General features: G+C 47.8%; 2 protein-coding genes across 4 annotated transcripts in view; one reads left to right on the forward strand and one right to left on the reverse strand.

The window, feature by feature from the left end:
* Habp2 (hyaluronan binding protein 2) overlaps window positions 1-4,170 on the forward strand; it is a 34,129-nt gene extending 29,959 nt beyond the window's left edge. Inside the window, exons 11-13 of the mRNA XM_021152166.2 lie at window positions 376-510; window positions 1,806-1,951; window positions 3,560-4,170. Of these exons, the coding sequence (XP_021007825.1) occupies window positions 376-510; window positions 1,806-1,951; window positions 3,560-3,724 (446 nt within the window). The 3' untranslated portion in view covers window positions 3,725-4,170. The remainder of the gene's footprint in view (window positions 1-375; window positions 511-1,805; window positions 1,952-3,559) is intronic.
* Window positions 4,122-17,388, reverse strand: part of Nrap (nebulin related anchoring protein) — a 71,323-nt gene continuing 58,056 nt past the window's right edge. For 2 of the 3 annotated variants that reach the window (XM_021152163.2, XM_021152165.2), the window contains exons 35-41: window positions 13,203-13,307; window positions 11,829-11,927; window positions 10,520-10,624; window positions 7,211-7,318; window positions 5,819-6,130; window positions 4,970-5,101; window positions 4,122-4,383 (exon numbers count right to left, since the gene is read on the reverse strand). In XM_021152163.2, coding sequence (XP_021007822.1) covers window positions 4,276-4,383; window positions 4,970-5,101; window positions 5,819-6,130; window positions 7,211-7,318; window positions 10,520-10,624; window positions 11,829-11,927; window positions 13,203-13,307 — 969 coding nt within the window. In that variant the 3' untranslated portion in view covers window positions 4,122-4,275. The remainder of the gene's footprint in view (window positions 4,384-4,969; window positions 5,102-5,818; window positions 6,131-7,210; window positions 7,319-10,519; window positions 10,625-11,828; window positions 11,928-13,202; window positions 13,308-17,388) is intronic. The other variant, XM_029472326.1, reaches the window with a different exon arrangement.

Below are 17,388 nucleotides of genomic sequence, written 5' to 3' on the forward strand. Positions count from 1 at the left end.
CTTCTTCTTCTTCTTCTTCTTCTTCTTCTTCTTCTTCTTCTTCTTCTTCTTCTTCTTCTTCTTCTTCTTCTTCTTCTTCTTCCCCTCTTCCTTCTTCATCTACAGCCCCTCCCATACAGCCTCCTTTTGAAAAGTGAATCAGGAATGATTTTTAAATCTAATTGGTCTTATTGACTGTTGACATTCCTTTTGTGTTGGGTTACTCCTCTCTGGAAGTTTTAAAACACAAAATGTAGACGAAAACATTTTTTTCAGTTGTGGAAGGAGTAATGTGGTTCGCTAACTGACTTTCCAAAGCAACATGAAACTAATTCTTCTCTGATCAAGAGATGACATCACACCCAGTTCTCCCCACCCCTTCTGTCTCTCATCCAGCTTTGCTCAAGTTGAAGCCAGTGGGTGGTCACTGTGCTCTGGAATCCAGATATGTGAAGACTGTATGTTTGCCCAGTGACCCCTTTCCCTCTGGAACTGAGTGCCACATCTCTGGCTGGGGTGTTACAGAAACAGGTGAGTCTGCCATGTGCTCTCCAGACTCACAGAAGAGCTACACCATTCAGAGACTAAACGACCAATGGCATCTGCCCTCCTGCTCTTAAAACAAGTTCAAAATACATCATCAAAGAATGCATCTGCCTCGTTGCCCAGGCCCTAGTTTGATGTAACCATTTGCATGGAGCTTGCTCTGTAGGCCTCTGATCTCCACAGTGGTCTCTGGCCTCCTGTTTTAGACATGTGTCCTTTCTCAAGCACTGACTGTACACCAGGGAAGACAACTCTCCTCTTCTAAGGAGATCGCAAAGATGCTGGGCACTTGTGGTGCCTGGCAGTGCTCAAGGGCAAAGATAATGCTGTTGTAAGCTTCTGGCATTGGGCAGCTCTACAGTGTCAGGCAGTTTTGCAGAACAGTCTTGGTTGATCCTCAAGCAACTCAGTTGTCACTTTTACCACTTACTCCAAATATGTCACCTCCTACTAGAAGTATCCTTAATGATGGACAGGGGGAAAAATCACCTTGAATATGTTTAGATTCATAAAGAAAGGGAAATAGAATGTATGTGATATGTTTGCCAGAGGCTCAGAGGAAAGAAAATCTCTGACTAATTGGACTCAAGGTCAACCAGGACTTATTTTTTGTCGATCTTTGGTGTAGTCTGTCTGAGTCCTCTTTCGCTCTCCTTAATGGGGTCTGCTCAGAGTGGTGATGTTTTAGTTGGGAAACCTATAAGGCCTCAGATTAGAGTGCCTTTATTTTTCCACAAATAGCTCTTAAGATTATATGTTTAAAGTCAACGATGCCTCGAGCAATTTCATTATCTTTAAGAGAGGGATATTGTCTCTAGGAAGCAGAAAATTTAATGTGTCAGGGTACTTCAGCTATGTACCCACCGATGTACGTATGCAGGAATCCATCTGTCCATCTATCATCATCCATCCATGCATTCACCCATTCATTTCTTCATTAACACCTACTATGTGTTAACCCTTCTGCTAGATACAGGAAATATAAAAGTGGTTATGAACCACCCCCACTTTCCAGAATTCTCCATCAGGTTGAAAAGGGAGAGAATGGAGCAAATGATTTGCCCAATTGTGATCAGAACGACTTTGAAAATGCACATGCGTGGAGTGAGAAGGATGCAGGAAAGTTGTCACTGTGTTGGAAGATAGGACGTTCCTCCCCGTGCTCTATAAAAACACCCTTTTCCCTGAACTGAGAGTCGGTGGCTTCTTACTAATGGTGAGTTCCAGTAGGGTGAGTATCATTCCAGTCTTCATGGTAGTGACTGTTTTCTATCCCACAGGGGAAGGGTCCCGCCAGCTCCTGGATGCCAAAGTCAAGCTGATCGCTAACCCTTTGTGCAACTCCCGACAACTCTATGACCACACCATCGATGACAGTATGATTTGTGCGGGGAACCTTCAGAAGCCCGGATCAGACACCTGCCAGGTCAGAAACTCCCCATGGTACTTGGAGGTAGAGGCTCACTGAAGATCCAGCTGAGTGGAGAGGCTTATGATAGCTCTGGGATGGGAACCGGGGTCATCAGGTCACCTGCCTCAGCATTAAGACACAGGTGGGCTACATCAAGATTGGTCAGCGTAATAACTGTGATTACATGTGGCTGCACAGCCTTGTTTAACTCTCCCAGTGTCCTATAATGTCACTGTCATGCATTACAAGGGCTTGTAGACATTATCAATGTCAATAGCAACAGAGCACTAAGTGACAGACAGGGCTGAGATCAGAACAACCCAGATGTGTGCAACACCAGAGCCTTTGCTACTCTGATCCACTCTAATAACGGCAAACCCTCAGCTGCTAAGGTCTGTGGAGATTCAAATGTGCTCCCAGAGACGGAGGAGGTGGTGACTCCATCAACTGTAGGATAAGGGGACCTTGGGCCCCTGCCCCAAATCCAAGCCCACACCCATTTAACTCGGGGCTCGGGGCACATAGGCTGCATTGTTCCTAGACTCCCAGGATCAGCTCTGGCTAGGCTTTCTGCTCATCATTACACACTACCCAGCTGTCCCCGAAGATCCAGCATAGCCACATTCTAATCCTGTACCATGATAGAGCCTCCCTACAAACAGACCCAACGATAACCAGCTCACAGCCTATTTGGGTTTGGAGACTGGAGTTCCTCTCTCCAGAGACCATGTCTCTGTTTTGACCCTCTATACCTCTCCAAGGGTCGTGGATAGCCACATGCTCAGGATGGAGATGAGCAAGTGGGTGTGGTTTTCCCTACGCTCTTGGAGGATAAGCAGGCTCACCGGGATCACAGTGTGCTTGGTTTTCTACGTAGCTCAAGGGCTACGCTGAAGGGAAGCCAATAGCCATGGTTTTGAAACCTGATCTGTCTCGTATTATAGGACCTTGATCAATCCTTGAAAAAAAAAATGTATCAAACTTCAGATACCTATAAAGTGCCTGCAAGATCACAAGGTATTGGCTGTGATTAGGAAAGTAAAGTTATGTGACAAAAGCTATGAGTTGTGGTGACTAAGCAAGCTGTTTCCTTCTCTGCTTCCCTCCTGTCCATCTCTCTGCCCTGGCCCTACACACTTCAGAAAGAATCTCTACAGTCCCTCTCAGGAGCACAGTTCCTCTATGGTTCTCCACAGCACGCCACTGAAAAGGCAAGGCCTCAGGTCACACTGGTCAGCAGGCAGTAGGTTGAAGATATAGGCTACCTCTGAGTTTCTGCCATACTCCTTATGTGGGCCCATCCAAACAAGCCATCACCCACCTTGGTCAGCTACTAAGAGAAGTTGAGGAACCCTGAGAATGGAAACTTCTGGAATTGAGAGTCAGGAACCATTACTTGCCTGCAGCACTGTGGCTGCAGCCCTGGGCTTCAAACTTTTTCCAAACTCAGGAACTGGAGCTGGTATTAGCTTCTCTCCCTTTGGAGCTGTGCATCATGGGAAGCTTGAGCTCTGGTTCCTCGAGAAGCCCAGGGTAGCTAGCAGATGACTTAGCTCCACCCTCCCCTTGTAGGCGTGTCTGAATCAAGTTCACAAGGCTGAACCCCTTCTGCTCTTCCTTTAGGGTGACTCGGGGGGCCCTCTAACCTGTGAGAAGGATGGAACTTACTATGTCTACGGGATTGTAAGCTGGGGCCAGGAATGTGGGAAGAAGCCAGGAGTCTACACTCAAGTCACCAAGTTCCTGAATTGGATAAAGACCACCATGCACAGGGAGGCTGGCCTCTGAGGTGCTGTCTGCAGAGCCTTGAAGCCCTTCTTCAAGAGGGGCTTCCTGCGTAGCCAGGGATGTCCTGGGTCCATGCTCTAGACAGAGGCATTGTTGCCCAGCCTGGGCCTTTCCAGACTGGCACTATACCATTTCATGAGGCCTTTGCTCTCTGGGAACCAACAAGAAATACATTATCTTTGCCCCCGTTCTGACAAGTGTACCTTCTAGATAACCAGAATTCAGAGACGTTCTCCACCATGGAGACTTGTGAATCTGACTGAGATCCCTGCTTGCCCCGCACCAGGAGATGTTTCCTTGACTCTTAATCTTTTGCCCACACCATCAGGGTCCTCCACAGAACCAGCCAGTCTCATGCAGCCATCAGAGAGAAGCCCCAAAAACCACAAGCTCTTTGTTTGCTTTTAGAGTTGTTGTTTTAATAAAGGCAGACGTGGGCATGAGGAGGGTGTGCCAGGTTTTTTTTTTTAAATGTTCGCTCATCCAGACTGAAGCCACAGAGGCACGCCTCTGGCGAGCAGCCCTCAGGGGGGCTTCTTTCTCAAGGAGGCTCACATCAGCAGGGTCTTCTTCCTGTGGATATGCAGGATCTCCGAGGCATCCGGGTTCACCCCCCTGCTCTGATGATCTCCAAGCCCCGCTGCCACCTCTGGCTCCACCTGCGGAAGCCACACATAGCGCCCCACCTCCACTGAGTTCACAGGAAACCCCGTTGCTGCTCCCACAAGCCGTGCTAAGATGCCCGGCAAACATCTAACGAGCTCCCCTCCCCTCCCCTCCTTTGTCCTCTCTTCCACCCTGGTCCAAGAAAAAGGATCCTCAAGGCAGAGATGAGAAAGAAGCAAAGCCTGCTTCTCATTTAGATGTGCTGTCTCTCTCCTGAACAAAGTAGGGTTCAAAATGCAGACTGCTGGAGCCAGCAAGTCCCTGACCCTTTCCGCAAATGTAACGAGCAAGCAGTCAGCACAGCCTGGGCTGCCCTGGCCCGGGATTGATGTCGCCCTGGTAGGTTTGCCTCTGCAGAACTAATGGCTGTGACTTCAGAGGAAGCCCGCGGGAAGTTTAACCCAGGTGTCATCCACCCGGTCATCTCAGACCCATGAAATTAGGCGCCTTGTTCGGCTGCCTTTCACGCTTCTTTAGAACTAGCTGACCTTTGGCCAAAAATAAACTTTGAAAAGCAACAACGGGTTTGTATTTCCCGTGGTCTGCAAGGCAGGGTGCAGCTTGTGGCCTGTTACTCACAGAAGCCCCCCGGATTCCCGGGCCCCTCCTGTTGGCCAGTTCTGCAGCCCGTCGAGCCATTTCCACTTTGTAGGAGCCAGGAGGGGTCCAGCCAACACCTCGAGTCAGGTTCAAGTCAGATTTGTACTTGACCTGGAGGGAAGGAAGGAGCAAGAGGAAAGTCAGCGAGATTGGGTGCTATGACAGCGGAGTGAGGGAGATTTAAAAGGCAGCCCGGAGATGCAGGACCCACACTGACATCATTAAAGTCAGAACAAAGAGCCGTCATGTGATGCAGAGGACCTGAACAATAAGCCTGACCAGCCACTATGCATTTGCTCCCAAAATTCCAGTTGGGTAATAAAATACCCTGGAGATACCTGGTTCAAGTCTGAGCTCCTATCTTAATATGCTCTGTGTCCTTGTAAAACTCACCTCCCCTCTCTGAGCTTCAGTTGCATATCAGGGAAAGCATAAAACTGGCTTCTGTAAGTATCAAGACCCCATGGAAATAGCAGAACGGAACCACCATGGGCCCGAGCTTTCAGACTGGACAGCTGCTGAGGTGGCAGAGCACATGACCAACATGCATAAGGCCCTTGGCTCAATCCCCAGAACCAGTTAATTAATTAAGAAAAATAAGAAGTTGGGCTATGTCATCAAATACCCTGGGGCTGCCGCTTAATTTCCTGTGTGATCTTAGGTTGCTTAATTTCCCCTGGCTTGGGTTGCTTGTCTGTTAAAAAGGCCACACCACCCAATCCTGAGAAAGCATTTGGTGCATTTGTGGCAGACTTGGGAATGTCTGTAATTACGCCTTCTCGGCCTGCTCCCCCAGGAGGTAACAGGGCATAAGTGGAGGCAGCTCACATCACTCTGCAGTTGATGGGCTTTCCGGGCATGCTTCAGACCCAGCTGTTCTGGGTCGCTGGTGTGCTGAGGCAGCGGCTGCCTATAGAGGACATCGCTGGCCAGCTGCTGGCTCCTCTTGGCCTGGAGGAAGCCTGGTTGGTCAGCGCGACTGTGGAATTGGGAGCGACCTTTGGCAAAGGCCTTCCTGTACTCATTGTCACTCTGGAGCCTGCCGACTCGGAGGAAGTGCATCATCCTCTGGTCGTCACTGATGCTACGATACCCAATCTGTAGGCCCCGGTCCCTCAGAAACGCCTCTTTGTACCGGAACTGGGAATCAGAGAAGCAGAGAGAGGTGATGGGGATACCCTTCCCCTTCAAAGCCTTCAAAGCCAGCCTCCCTAGAGGGGACAGACCCCAGGACTTCAGCAGGAAGCTTGATCAACAGTGGATAAGGGCGAAAGCTTTGGAATCAAACAAAGCTGTATGGGCTTGGAGCAGCTGTGGAGCCTCTCAGACCATCTGATAAAACAGCAGAATAGATCTTCACCCCATCGGGTGTTGAGAGAGGTCAATGACATGGGCCTGAAATGCAATGCACACTCGCTGATGATGTCGTGTAACCTAGAGTGTGGTAGTATACACCTGCAACCTCAGACATAATAGTGTGCACCTGTAACCTTGGGTGCCAAAGAATGCATCTGTAACCCTGTATGGCTGCTGTAAGTACCACACCAACAAGAATGGCAGTGAGTCATTCTTTCTTCTGTCCTCCCTACATTCAGGGACCAAGGCTGATGCTCCTCAAACCACTTAAAAGTGAAGGACCTGGTTCATTTTGCAGTCTCACTCCTTATTTTATCTTGTGTGTACGTATCAGTTCGAGCGTGTGAGTTGGGCAACAGTGTACTTGTGGAGGACAGAGGACAACACTGTATGTCTGTCTTGACCGTCTACAGTGTTAGAAATAAAGTCTCATTTAGCTGGTGCTCTATCACATCTGGGGCTACAAATGCAAACCACTCACAGCTGGCTTCACATGGGATCTGTGAGTCCGAACATAAGTCTTCATGCTTGCACAGAAGCAGTTTTACAAGAGGTTCGTTACTACAGATTAAGCACACACAGAAGCACGGGTTCCTTGGCTTCAGATGTGCCACACCAACTGTTGCGCGCCTCTCCTTAAAAAGCTTCCAAAAAAAAAAAAACCCAAAAACCTCCCAACCCATATTTCTGCCTACAATCCTAACTGCCAGGCCTGTGGTCTCACCCCTTTGAAACATACATTTCGTTTCTGGTTTAGTGTGGAGAAAGGCAATCTGGTGGCCTGTGAGTCTGCCCTGTGCCTTTCTGCTCACTTGGATACCCAGGGAGAACTCTATTATCTGCAGACAGGGTTTGGAGTCTTACATCACTGGCGATATCCCTGGACACCCGTGCAGTCTGGAACGGGATAGCATCCAGCCTGAAGTCATAGCCGCCAGCCCGGTTCTGCTCCCAGGCATTCCTGTAGACTTTCTGGTGGAGAGAACAAGAACACTTGGGTGAGGAACAACCATTACCTGCAGGCTATTTGGTCTCAGCTGGTCTCAGCAGGAATCAGGCCCCAGGGATATCTCGGACCACTGGCCCTTCTGAGGCTGGGCGACTACTTCCCAACTCTAGGATGGATGGAACTGGTCATAAAGAATTTCTGCTGTTTAGGAGTTGTGGTCTGTGAGTCTAGCTCGCCTGCCACACCCTGCTGGTCTCCAGAGCCTTGCACCATCTGCTCTGTGTCTGGATCCCCGCTCTGTCTCACCTTTTCAGGCTCCTGACCCCAGAACCTGAAGCTCCAGAACCAAGGTGTTCCCACACACTGTAAGTGCTCCTCTCTGGGTCCCTAAGACTAGGGATTCAGTCTGGCTGTGATACCTCACCTCACCACTAGGAGGCACAGTATATCTCTCCCGCACTCCAGACTCATGCAGGGAGGTCTTAGCTTTCATCTGAATTAAATGGATTGTCAAGAACCGGACAGGGTACCTACCTGACCGACCCACACAGTTCCTAGCTTATTCTTTCCTCTTTTCCCCCTTTTCAAGTTGACTCCCACCCCCATGGGGTCTATAATCACCTCCTCCTCTTAGGCCTGATACACAGCCGCACCCCCTAGGGAGGTGCCAAACTCTTCTTGCCCTCCTGTAGCTAACCATTTCTTTCCAAGATAAGGCAATTCCTCCATGAAAGGAATTTTCAGGAGACCCCCAATAGATGCTCTCCCCTATTCAGCTTTAGAGAAACGGGACAGCAGGACAATCATAGCACCCACAGGTGACAAAGTGCCAGCCCCAGACTGTGATGGTTGCTCGCTCATTCTGAGAGCTGCCACGGGTCAAGGGCCCCTTGAGAGCCTTCCCTTTGTTGCCTGGAAGTGGAAGTCAGGACCAGCTCTCTGTTCTGCAAAGACTTGGGGAGTTAAACAAGGGAAGACAGGCAGATGAAAGCAAAGTGCTCCGCCCACTTTTATTCTGGGCCTGGCACAGAAAGGAGTGGAAGTGCCTGGGCCAAGCAGGGTAGATCTCATCATCTCCCTGCGACTGCCATGATCACACCACCTTGACCTCCAACTCCAACAAACAACACATGAGCTGAATATACCAGTCCTGAGAACACACAGAACCAAGCCTTGCAATGGGAACCACCTAACTGCGGTCATAGCCAGAGCCAACTGCCTCCATGGACTGGGTCACTATCTAGATTAACAGTGAGGACCGGAAGATATTCAAGAGAAGGAATCGTCAGACAATAACCTACCAACAATCCCTTCTAGCAGTCTGCTTCCAAAGATGTCTGAGTGGGAAGTGGTGACAAGAACCCCAAACACTCTGAGAGGGGACCCAGTGCCTTCCTAATGCAAGCCTCTACCCCAGATCTAGGCCAGTTAATGACACAAAGCCTTCCGCCAACTTCAAGTCCAACACCAAGCTGGGTCGGTGACCTGTGCACCCCAGCCTTGGGTAACTCGGGGACACCTGTAGACACAGTGGCCTGCACTGGGGTTGTCCCCGGTGTGTGAGTTTTCTTTCTCCAGGTGCCCCCACCCCCTCCCCCACCCCCACACACTGCTTGCTTATGGCGGCATCCTCCTGTGTTTTCTATGCTGCTGAGGTCTCTGCTTTGCTGCTGACTTTCTTTTACATTCCGCAGGCGCGGCACGCTTTGATTTGGAACCCTGGGCGTCCCTCTTCTTGATCACAGTTTTGTCCTCGTCCTCACACATTAGAGTCATTTGATTTTTTGAGTTATTTCGGCTGCCTTGCACATCTCAATGGCTTTCTTTGCTCACGAAGGTCACTCTGCCTCCACATCCTCCTCACAGAGCACTTGATCCAATTGTGCACACACCCCTGAAGAAGTGCTCTTTCAAACGAGGTTCTCCACACCCCATGAGCTCTGGTGGCTAATTTCAGCTCCGGGACTCTGCAGGCTGTCCCCTCCCTCTTGTGAGAGCAAGCACAATGACTGCTCTTGCCATCCCCGGGGTGGCTGTCCTCCTTGAGCTGGGACCCTCATGGACGAGTACCTTCCTCCCAGCCTTTGGGCTGAGGTCCTTGGAGAGTTACTCCAGCAGATGTCTGGCCTCCCCATCCTTGGGAATTAATGAGCTGGACCTTCCACCAGCTCTGCAGAAGGGGGCGGTCCAGCTTCCCCAGATGGAGGCCAGCCCACCAGAGCTGCTTTCTAAAATTATCCCTCGCTTGTTTCCTCAAAAGCATCAAATGGTTGTAATAACTCATATTTACAAAGCACGAGAGCATTCACCGTGCGGGGATCCCACAGGGCTTTACAACTGCAACAAACTAACACACACGCTAACTAGAAGGCGCCTCTCTCCAACCCCTGCAAGGCAGCCACCTCTGGGGTGAACAGCAGCAGCTGTCATCCACACGCAGCCCCAGGACACAATGGCCAGGCCAGGCAAGGAAGAATGTGTGGACGCCGGGAGGCCGCTCGCTGCCCCAGGCCGACACACTCAGCCTGTGTTATTCCGACCTGACGGTGTCTTTTGATTGCCCTGTTTCTTTACCTGTCATCTGGGGATCACAGCATCGCTGGCTGAGCGGCTGCCTATTCTCTTACAACCAGGGGCCTCCAACCCCTGCCAACAACAAGCCCGAGTTTAGGAAACAGCGTGTTGGTGAATGCATGCAAAGGGCAGATATCCAAGGGAAGCTGGAGTGTTGGCAGGCACGGTTCCATGCACAAAGGAGCCGGCGACATTGGGAACATCTTTTCAAACTGCAGAGTAAGATGGTATCATTCCATCTCAAAGGCCAGACGTCTCTAAATGTCCGAGGTGTCCAAGAAATTAACAGAGCAGGTGTGTCTAAACCTGTCAGTGCCTGGGACCGTACCCCTGACCGCTACCAGGCACATGAGCAAGGCCTTTGAAGCCTCCCCTAGAATCAGAGTGTTAGAGCTACAAGGAACTCTCATTTACATCAGCTCCATTTCTTCCTGGTTTACAGGTAAGGAAACCAAGGCCCGGCAAGGAGAATGATGGGAAATCACAGGAACAGTCTGTCCTGCTCTGGGATCAGGGTTTTTTTTTTTTTTTCATTTTTATGTCCTCCTTCTTAGACTTAAAAAAAAAAAGGCCAATAAATAAATCAATTGGGGGCTGAAAGTGTTACAGAAGCAGACACACAGCACCTGTGCCCCCTTACCGCTACTTACGTCACTCAAATGCATAGCGTTCATGCGGGCTCGGGTGAAATCCGGGTGGTCTGGGATTGGGGTGTACCTATGCAGGGAGGCTGCATCTCCCAACCTGTACAAGCGCTGCAGGCAAAACAAAACAGTCAAGGCAGAGCTGACAACTGTCCTTGGGAAAAGCCCAGGAGAAAAGCGGTTGGTTCCCTCCTCTGGCCCTTCCCGTCAACTACCTAAAAAACAGAATTTAGCACTGCTCTTTGAGACAATCCTTCTAGAACTATCTGCTGGGTGGAAGGTGCCTATGTGGTCAGGGTCCCTTGATGGCGAACACCGTTAAAATATTTGCATGATCTGTTCCAAAATGGACCATAAACCAACAGCTCCTGCATTGGCCATGCATCTGTGTTGGCCACAAGTGGGTGACTATGTCTCAGACCCTATGCAACACAATGCATGCGTTCACTGGTAACTAGAGACAATCCCAGGCCTTAAGGCCCCATTGTTGAGCATGAGTTGTTAGCTTTTTTTTTTATTATTATTCAACGTATTGCATGTCTAAGTGCTTTACAAACCTTAAGATTTTCCTCATTTACCCAGACCCCACAAAGACATAATTTTAAGATTAATGCTTCGTCTTGGTTTTCCTGCTTAGAGCCGTGATGTGAGCCTTGCCAGCAACGTTAAGAAGCAGTTGGATCTCATCTATTTCTACAGATGTTGACATCCCATTTCTGATCATTCCCGATGCCAGTTAGGCTAGGAAAATGGGAACTGTTCGGGACAGGATTCGGGACTCTGGCTTTCCTGTAACTGTGTGAGGAATAAAACCCTTTGTCAATTGGAAGGAGAAAATACACATAACCCTCTGTCCCTTGACAGAGAAAACAGGGCTAAAGTACACAGAGAACACAGGCGGGAGGAAGCTTTGAATATAACAATTCGCTTTTTCACTAGCGGGCAATGTGAGGCCTTTTAATTCCATTGCAAACATCAGTAATTAGGGTATGTCTGATCTCATGTTTGGTAATACTAGGCATCATTATGATTAAAACTCCATCCATAATAATGGCCTTTATGGAGGACTCACTGTGTTCCTGGCACCTGCTTAAAGCTGTATTTACTTTTTCTTATCTAATCCTCTTTAAATTCACTCAGCCATATGAAAAGTTTGCTATCTCCATTCTCCCACCCCATCCCTCCTTCAGGTAAGGAGAATGGGAGAATGCGGTCAGAAGAGCTTAGCAACTGACCCACCGTCACCTGGGTAGCTTACACTCCCATCTAGCACCAAGCCATAGCACCTCACTGTGGGTGAGGCTGAGGAACCCACCTCGTTACAGTGCATGTAGCTCTCCTTGGCATGGATGAGGTCTGGAGAGTCAACCACGGTAGTGAACTTGATGCTGTCTGGTTTTTTACGGTACTTGGTCTATAAAAGAAAAGATTCCCGTAAGAGATGATGAAATACAACTTCCATCTTTAATCCCAGCCTCTTGGGACCAAATGTATAAATGATAATTGCATATCAGAAGACAAGCCTGCTTGGTAGGCACCTGGCAATCAGGAGTGTGGGAGGGGCTGAAGCTTTCCTCTATGATTAAAAGCATGAGACCGATATTTAGCCTGACCAATACAGATGTGCATGCTTGCAGCCAACCATTGAACTGAGCGGGGGACCCCAACGGAGGAGTTAGGGGGAGGACTAAAGGAGCTAAAGGGGTTCATAACCCCATAGAAGAACAACATAATCAACCAACCAGACCCCCCAGAGCTCCCAGGGTCTAAACCACCAACCAACAAGTACACATGAAGGGGCCAATGGCTCCAGCTGCATGTGTAGCAGAGGACTGCTACATATCTGGCATCAATGGGAGGGGAGACCCTTGGTCCTATTGAGGCTCAATGGTAACATGGTAAGGCAAGAGTGGGTAGATGGATGGAGGAGCTCCCTCACAGAAGCAGGAGGAGGGAGGATGGTATAGGGGGTTTGTAGAGGGAAAATTGGGAAGAGGGGTGACATTTAAACTGTAAATAAATGAAATAACCAATTTTATATATATATATATATATATATATATATATATATATATATATATATAAAATATATATATATATATATATATATATATATATATATATATATACATATGAATTCAATATATATATATATATATGTGTGAATTTTCTATAAAGGAGACCTATTAAGGAAAGTATTAGGCATCAAAGTGTTAGACCCTCGCCAAGCAAGTTCTCTTAGTAAGAAAACCAAAGAAGGCAGTATTTTCTCAAGGGGATTCTACAGCAGAGGTCCTAGGCCATCCATCAGTTGGTATTGCTATCCCTATGCAACTTGAATACCCATCTAGGAGCCAAGTGACCTCTGTACACTGGACCAAACTCAATGGATAGATACAGACTCCCCACATGGCCAATGAAAACAGAGGCCGCACTGGATGATAACTGGTCATAGTGTATTTAGTAAGACACTCCTAATAATGTTTAATGAATGCCTTCAACTCCCAGGCAATGACTTAGTTGTAGGGAAATATTGTTTTAGGTTTGGGTTGCAAATGTCTCCAGAAAAGATGCTGAGTATCTGTTAGCTCTGGGTTCATCTTGGGGTCTCTACTGCGTAAACAGGTTCCCTATTCAACAGGGAATGCTCAGGCTGCCTGTGTCACTCAGGAAGGTGGGCAGATGGTACCTCGCTGATTAGGTCTCCAGCCTTCTTTGCAGTCTCTATCTGAGGAGACTGCAGAGCCAGCCAGCCTGTCCCCTTCATGCCCATCAAGTCCGCCTTGTAGCGAAACTGCAAAAGAAAACCAAGGGGCTTCTGTCAAGACTATGTCTAGGACCATCGGGCATCTCAGGAAGGCCTTTGCCTTGTAAATAATAACAAAGAGTAAAGAAGAGCGAGGCCTTTGCAATCCCGCTTCATCCCAACAGCTCACTGTCATCACTAAGAGAGACCATGTTCAGCTGTTTTGGGTTTGTGCATTTTTTTCCACAAATAAAGGAACACAATTAAAGGCACACGAAGCCCCTGTCAGCAAGACTTGAAGCCGGCAGCGATGACTTCCATGGAAAAGCATTTAAAGAAAGAGCTACATGCTCAAATCCAAGGATCAACCAGGATTATTCAGGTTCATTCTGCCAGTGAGGTAGTCTACCACCTGTCATCCAGGAACGATCTACACTCAGGTTCAGCGGATCAAACGGTTTTGAGCCCCAGATGAAAGATGTCATGACTCAGAGCAAATTACTTTTCCAAAATGCATGTTGTCTCTGTCACGTGTGAAGGCCAAAACAACCCTTCTTGTGAAAATACAAAACAAGACATTAAGAGTCCCCAGGGACAAGAAACAGTCAGATTTTTGTTCTTGATGTAGTGGCCACACAGGGTGCCAGAGTCAACCACAAGACAAATTTTAAAACTAAAACAAATTCCCATGTGATGGGCCAGCAATGAGTAGGCCCCCTTTAATCTCCTCATATTGCGAAATCAGGCCAGGTCTTATCTGCTTTCTGTATTCTAAAGGCTGAGAAGGTTAGGCCAGTCACACCATTCCTGGGAGAAAATAAGCAGGAAGCATTTCAACAGTGGCTCTGATTCGAGCGTCTAAACTGTCAGATCTTATTAGGTGTCCTTGATCAACCTGCATCGCCTAAATGACGCCATCACACAGGTGCCTTTCTTCTCCTCTTTATGGAAATTGGGTATTTTTTTTTAAAGGTAGAAAAAGCCTCTCTAAGGAAATCTGAAATTCAGGCCTAAACGAAGTTTGATGGCGTCTCTCTAATTTAGATATAAGCCCCGCTGCAACGCAAAATATCGTTCTAGATATCAGCCTCTCGGCCCCTTTAGTTCCCTTTCATTTCAGGATCCACAGCGCTCCTCACAGCCGGCCTCAAAGAGGGTCTGTTTCTGATCTACTGTCTGCTGGTTAATGCCCCTGTGTCAATCCCACACTGTTCTCCGACCGGCGAAGGGGAGGGCATCACTCAGGCCCAGGAGCAGGGTTTCAAAACCCCACGTCAGTAAGATTGCTTTTCATACCGTGTCTTTTCAGTCTACCGCGGCAATGCTTTTGCCTTCGACTCTGATAAAGAACAGAGAAAATTGGATAAATTTCTAAGTTGGAGAGCATAATCCTACAGGGCCTCTTCACAGCCAGTGTCTGCTCCTTTCATGAGCAAGATGAAGTGCGGAGTACCCTTTCAACTCGCCTCTTGCTCAGCTGAACAGTACGATTACAGGTAAGACAGAAAGCAAGATGCGGGGTCCCCAAAGAGCTGACTGTGCCTTGACTCCTATAAACAGATCAGCCATTGATATCTCAGCCCCCCAGCCCAGCTTTCGCTATTCACACAGAACCTAAAAACAACACACCCGCCCCAGACTTCACGATGAAAGAAGGGAGAAAGGAGGGGAGCTGAGAACTCAGCTATCCAAAGAAGGTTTCAGAGAATTATTCTAAGGAAGCAATAGACCTTCTCAGACTGCCCAACCTCACCTGACTTACCCAAATGGCAGATTCTCTTTTCCCTTATATATACTAAGGCCTGGAGGCCTACTCAAGTGATCATGGATGAAGCTTTCCCAACACCCCCATCTTGGAACAATCTCTTGCACATTCTGTAAGCACAACATTCATTTCCTGAGTGGTAACGAGTGGGTACCATGCAAGCAATTGTTCCCAGGAGGTACCGGGAAGAAATTGTGTGTTTGTCATGTGAATACAAAAATGGCATTCTTATACCTAGGTAGTGTTTGTGCAGACTCTATCTCAATACATGCCCGTTCTGCCTTGCAAAGGAAGGGTTCTTGTCCTTGCCCACAAAACAATTTTAGTGAACGGATGCTGTTTCTGATACTAAGAGCCATGGGCTGCCACTAAGGCATACTGGAAGCCATCAGGAATACAGACTAGAGTACCTGGGACATAAGATAGCTCACTATGGAAGCCATAGAGTCTGAACCAGGAATCAGGCGACCAGAGCCGAAAGCCCTGCTCCATCTCTTTCTAGCTATAGGGCCTTGGGAAAACCATTTCCCTGCCAGCTTGTGACCCAAGGCAGATGATTTAGGTGAAGACAGTATCATATCTGCACCTGCAAAAATAAGAGCGACACTTGTTCCTTAATATTAAATGAGATTACAAAGTCTTTACACTAATGCTTGGCCCAGGAAGTTATAGGGGTTCTATGTTTTAGCTATTCTTAGCTTAGCTTAGCTATTAGCTTAGCTATTTCTCATGGAGGAACTGAAGCTTGGAGTATTTCAAGAGTCAACTCAAGGTTACCGCACTGGGAAAGGGTGGGGCATGTATGTTTCAAGACTTCCTACAGCCCTGGTATGAGATTTTGCAGGAGCAGGGAAACAGCAGACTCATAACGGACCAAAGAAGCCATAGAAGGCTCTGCCAAGTGTTCATAAGGGATGCCCCCAGGCCAGAGCGAACAGGTCGTGACCCTTGATGGAAAACAGAACTTGGACATGATGTCAGCAGTCATGGCCTTGTAAAGTTTAGCCCAAGTCGGGAACATGTCTTAGACCTTCTGGTACAACCTAATGCTTTCTTCCTGGCCAGGGCAGGGATACACAGAAGTGGCTCAACTAACAAACTCTTGTGGTGGGCTTGGAGGTTAAGAGAACTTGCTGCTCCTACAAAGGACTGCTCCTTTGTGCCAGAACCCACACTAGCCAACTCACAACTGCCCATAACACCAATTCCGGGAGATAGGGTGCCCCCTTCTGGTCTCTGCAGGCACTATACTCACACAGTGTGTGTGTATGTATGTATGTATGTGTGTATGTATGTATGAATGCATGTATGAATGTAGGCATGTATGTGTAATATATAAATATATGTATATAATATACATTGATAGATAGATAGATAGATAGATAGATAGATAGATAGATAGATAGATAGATAGATATGAAAGATGGATAGGATGATGACTATAATAAAGTTAACACCAGGAACACTATCACTGTTCATCACAGCTGGGAGTTCGGACTTCTTAACATCCAACCAATCGTAGGCTAATAACAGTATGAGAACACCAAGTGGTCGTTTCTTAACCCTCAGAATTGTAACAGACTCGGTTTTTAAAATGTAAATATTCAGTTGCCACCTACCATTTCTCCTTTGAGACTATGGTCTCGATACTTTCAAATGTTAAATTTTTTTTCTTTCTTTTCAAAAGTATCATAACATAAATCATACCCTTGGATTTTGTATTTAGGGGTTTTTTTCCCTTGATAAAATAAACTTGGCATTATGTTGATCCTTTGGTTAAAAGAAAATTTCCTGTGATCTCAAAAAGTCTGAGATCATGGACCAGATCAAACTTTGCTCTTTTTCGGATTCTGGGATAGAGTCCAGGAAATATAATGACTACCCAGGTTCACCTAGCCACCCAAGGGCAGAGCTGGGTGAGCATCCACCTGTTGGCTCAGCAATGACTTATGGTGAATCGTTCATCAATAAGATTATCATTCTAACAGTCCCTAGCCATTTCTGTGTCCATGATAGCCTGCTTATTGCCTTGAACCAAGAGCAGGCACTGCCCTGGGGGCAGCAGAACTGAGGTCTGATGAGGGAACTTACGAAAGCAGCCTGTTTCTTCTAGGACTTTGTGGACCAGGCTTCAGGCTAAGTCCTTCACATAGACTAGCTCTCAGCCACAAACCAGATTCTAAGCCTGAGTTACTTTTGCTCCTCCTACCCTCAAGGACTTCTTGGAGGCACTTTGTTACTTGAGACACGCGTGCTCTAAGTGCCTTGAGGTGCTCTGAACACACTTCCACTGTTGGGCCCAAGATCTTCCAATGGTAGGAAGACATGACAAGGGCCAACTGCCCGTAGCTTACAGTCTAAAGT

Source organism: Mus caroli, chromosome 19, assembly GCF_900094665.2.
Source record: "Mus caroli chromosome 19, CAROLI_EIJ_v1.1, whole genome shotgun sequence".
Lineage (NCBI taxonomy): Eukaryota > Metazoa > Chordata > Mammalia > Rodentia > Muridae > Mus > Mus caroli.